The sequence below is a fragment of the Diadema antillarum genome, unplaced genomic scaffold (assembly GCF_040938485.1).
Source record: "Diadema antillarum isolate AM-2024a unplaced genomic scaffold, OU_Dant_1.0 seq00000028_RagTag, whole genome shotgun sequence".
NCBI lineage: Eukaryota > Metazoa > Echinodermata > Echinoidea > Diadematoida > Diadematidae > Diadema > Diadema antillarum.
In genome coordinates this window covers 544,744-549,003 of record NW_027271144.1, presented here as the reverse complement: position 1 = coordinate 549,003, position 4,260 = coordinate 544,744, and the positions used below count along the sequence as shown (strand labels likewise).

The following is a 4,260-nucleotide window of genomic DNA, read 5'->3' as shown; positions in this document are numbered from 1 at the left end:
GGAATAACACATGTTAGGTTTTTAGTTTTTTGTTTTTTGTTTGTTTGTTTGTTTGTTTGTTTGTTTGTTTGTTTGTTTGTTTGTTTGCTTTGTGGGTTGTTGGTTGTTGTTGTTGTTGTTTTGCTTTGTTTTGTTGGGTTTGTTTTTTTCGCTTAAACTAATAAAAGGTCCCTTTTTATCAGGATCACGCCTAGTCTGCCTCAGGGCATATAAAAAAAAGGGTCCTCATTTTTTCCATCCCCTTTGGCAGAAAAACGCCCTATGCAAGTTGAGAGATCGGTAAAAATTGGTGTTTTCTCACCTGTGTGCTTACATGCAAATATGCATACAATAAAAAAAGAAAAGCAAAACAAAACTTGCATACTATAAAAATTAATGTGCCACGCCCTTCTGCATAATTATGTCGCGACTTCTTATCTGTAAAGCGCCAGGGCTGTGTCACATACTAGTAACTCTCGAGTTCTTTGGGCTGTGTATGTAAAGACCGTCATTATTGGGCTGGTATCCAGCCCATTTTGGCTACGAATCGCCAAATACACGTCGACAACATAACACGAGTCGACAACAACAGTCAGTAGTACAATACCTGCCCAAACAAATGGCCGAAAGAGACAGTCCTACTCCAGCTTCCCGCATCAATTCGACACCACTTATGCTAGACAGGAAACGGAGTTGCTGGGGTAGACTTTGTGACACTCTAAGCATGGTTTCCCATCTTGTTGCCATTGCCTTCACTGGATACATAACGTATCTGGCGTGGCCATTTACAAGTAAGTGTAGAGTCTTGTTATGTACTCGTCACTGTGATTAGATAGCACTATTGTGTGGTCCCATACACTGTGTTATTTGTTGTGTGGTAACTGCGTTCGCGATTTGCGCATTGCAGTATTAAATTTACTGTATGCATGCATTTTTATGTGAACATTTTATTTAAGATTTAGGTTTTACTCTTAGCTACTCGTAGCTGACTAGGGGGCCGGGGTCCGCAGTCATCATATTCATAAATTTACCTCAATTTGGAATCGGAATGGACTGTGAGGGGTAGAAATTACAGACAGGCTCTGTAGACTGTATTCTGCTATGAGTGTATATGATGGTACCTGGTAGTCTATATGTGCTATTATTGTACTATTACATTAAATTACTTAGTGTTAGTGCTACTGTCCACAAAATTGAACAGCAGTGACTTTTTCTTTGTAAAGTGCATACACAGTAGGCCTATATTGCCAGTTCAGTTTTCGACAAAAATTTGAAGTGCAACTCCCACCATTTGAATTGACAAGATGTCCTCTGAATATGTAATATATATGTCATGTGCTATCATACAATGTATATCATATGTGTAGTGGAGAGTGAAACTAATCCCGGCCGCGCCGGGGCGCTCCTTCACATAGTTTCCATGGTTATATTGTGGGATCCGAACGTTTTGTGTCCAGGGTGGTCGCACTCGCAGTTACATTGTATAGTGAAACAACAAACAAACAGACACACACCAACATTGTTTGACACTCTCAGGTTATGCAGGGAAATCCAATTTCCCTGCAATTCCCAAAGTGATCCCTATTTGCAATTTATGTTTCTTTACCTGAAGAGCTTTTATTGTAATCTCGATGTAATTAAACAGAATGCATTGCCAATATGTTAACTATTCCTAATCCTACATATTGGGGATTGATGCTGACAGTGAGACTCCTTTGTCATTTTTACCACTTCCAGATCTGTTTTCATGGCACCCCATCATGATGTCAGTAGCAGTGAGTATTCAGTCATTTTTTTTAAGTTACTGCTGATACATGAACGCACACTCACACACAAACACTTTCTCTCTTTCTCTATGTCTTGTACTCTCCCATAATTATTTCCTCCAATGTAGTGTGTTTCATTGTACTGGTACTTAATTGTGTACTTCTGAACTTTTGATCATTTACAAAGTATCCTAAGATCATATCAAATCTTTGATAAAAAAAGACGAAGCAAACATATCAACCCAATTATTAGCTGTAGATGCTTGCTGTTTTATGACTTTCCCACACATGTTATTATCAATTATATATGGGCTAACTTATTGCCCCTATGAAACATGCACATGAGCTGTGTTGAATTCTGTCTCCTAGTGATCTGGAATTGCTTCTTAGAGCCACGCTGCTCTGCAGAAGTCAAAGGTTGTAGCTTCTTGAAAGTAAGCAAGCAAGATGGTGTCGTTACAAGTGATGCTTAAATACAGTTTTGCTTCATGTCCTTTTCTTTATTGCAATATTTAGTTTTCCTTTCTGATGGTCGAAGGGATCCTGTTCTTTTCACGTGAAAGTACACTCATTCCAAAAGTCAATCGTAAAGGCAAGGTCGGCTACCATTGGGTCACCATGACGACTGCAGTCATATGTGCTCTGATTGGCTTCACCATCATCTTCGTGAACAAGATCATACGTGACAAGTCGCACTTCAAGTCTTGGCACGGGACCATCGGGCTGGTCGTGCTTATCTACATCTGTCTGCAGTCAATTGGCGGCGCTTTCCACCTCTTTCCGCAGTTCACCAGCAAGTATGTGAAACTTGCTGACCTTAAGCTGTACCATGCCACGTCCGGCTTGTGCCTATTCCTCCTCGTCATGGCTACAATGGTCCTGGCGCTCTATTCCAACTGGACTCAAAAGAATGCTGGTGATGCAGGATGGTACTTCCTGCTAGGTTGTCTCATGTACATGTCGTTGGTAATCACCAACCAGGTGACAAGTGAGTACCTGCCAAGAGCCCTGAAAAAGCCATCATCACAGTACTGAAGAGGCACAGTGAAGGTACAAGAAAACAAACAAGCAATCAAGTTCATAGTCATATCAAATCCCATACCAATGCATGCTTGTTTACTGCTTGCTTCAGCATCCATAATGTGTGGTGAAATGAAAAAAAAAAGGAGAAAAGAAATAGGGACAGTCACCCACAGGAAAGATGGATTTAAAAGAGAAATCACTGAACTTCATGTGATGTGCTTAAATTGTCTTCTGCAAAAGCTACATGTAGTTTACAGTATGCATATATGTCTTTTGTTTTCATCAATAATAGAGACATGCAAGCTTTTGTTGTGGCATATCAGTTTAGGCAAGATGTTAATGTATGCGAGGTTTACAAAGTGTGAGATTGTTTGTACATTGTAGTTTTATTGCTCTCCATTCTGAATTCCTCTCTTCTGCAATATGTCTACACTGTATTATGCAAGAGTAAATGTGTATGGTACCGGGTAACCAAATTAATTGGAGCTACAATGTATGCTCACCAGATATTCTGTTCATAGGTCTAAAGCATGTCGTCAGTACAATGTAAAGGCCTTCAAACGTTTGATTTTACATGTGTTTAAAAAAAAACACACACACTTGCTAAAAATGAGGCCATGTGTTATTCTACTGTAATTTTTTTTCCTTGTTTTAGATTCCAAAACTGCTCAAGAAGATGTGCCATTCTCACCATACAGTTTGCAATTGTTGCAGTGGCTTTGCATAAGATTTAGGAATTACACTTGTACAAAGAAGATTGAATGGAGTGAAATTCACAATATTAGTGAGTGCTGATGCTTTGCCTTGAAATTCAAACTGTTGAAGAATACCTGCTTTCTCTTTCAAATATTAATTCGCTTCTATAACTTTGATGAACTTTGAATAATAAGGTATTCTTAAATCAGCCCAATTGTGAGATTGCAAAGCCTGGTTAACTGTCTATAGCCATTTATGTAACAGCAGAAACTGTAGACACCCAAAGAAAACCATACTACTGAAATACTGTATGTTGTTGTTCAATGATTGCTTTTCATGATTGAGTTTTTAGGATTGTCTGCCATATTCCACTGTTTTAAAAGAGTTTATGCTTAGTTGGAAATTTTTATTAGAAATCATAGTATTACAGTTTATGTGTGCTTGCAAAAAGGTGTAAAAAAGGCAACAAACAAACAAAACAAAGAAAATGAAGATAGCAAGTGTTTGTTTTGTCCAATAAGTTGTCACCACTATTGGCAGAGGTCAGATTTCAAGATTTCAGATTTCAAGAGTTTATGCTTAGTTGGAAATTTTTATTAAAAATCATAGTATTACAGTTTATGTGTGCTAGCAAAAAGGTGTAAAAAAGGCAACAAACAGACAAAACAAAGAAAATGAAGAAAGCAAGTGTTTGTTTTGTCCAATAAGTTGTCACCACTATTGGCAGAGGTCAGATTTCACACAATGTATGAAGGCCATTAAACATGAATGTATGGCCAGAATGTTGTTATGAAAT

General features: G+C 38.3%; 1 protein-coding gene across 1 annotated transcript; it reads left to right on the top strand.

Annotated features, from left to right (window-relative positions):
• The first annotated feature begins 598 nt into the window (after positions 1-598).
• Positions 599-3,596, top strand: LOC139725226 (transmembrane reductase CYB561D2-like). The gene is made up of 3 exons (XM_071636316.1): positions 599-770; positions 1,717-1,754; positions 2,262-3,596. Exons 1-3 carry the CDS (start codon positions 599-601, stop codon positions 2,778-2,780), a joined length of 729 nt encoding a protein of 242 aa, XP_071492417.1. The 3' UTR covers positions 2,781-3,596.
• Positions 3,597-4,260: the final 664 nt, after the last annotated feature.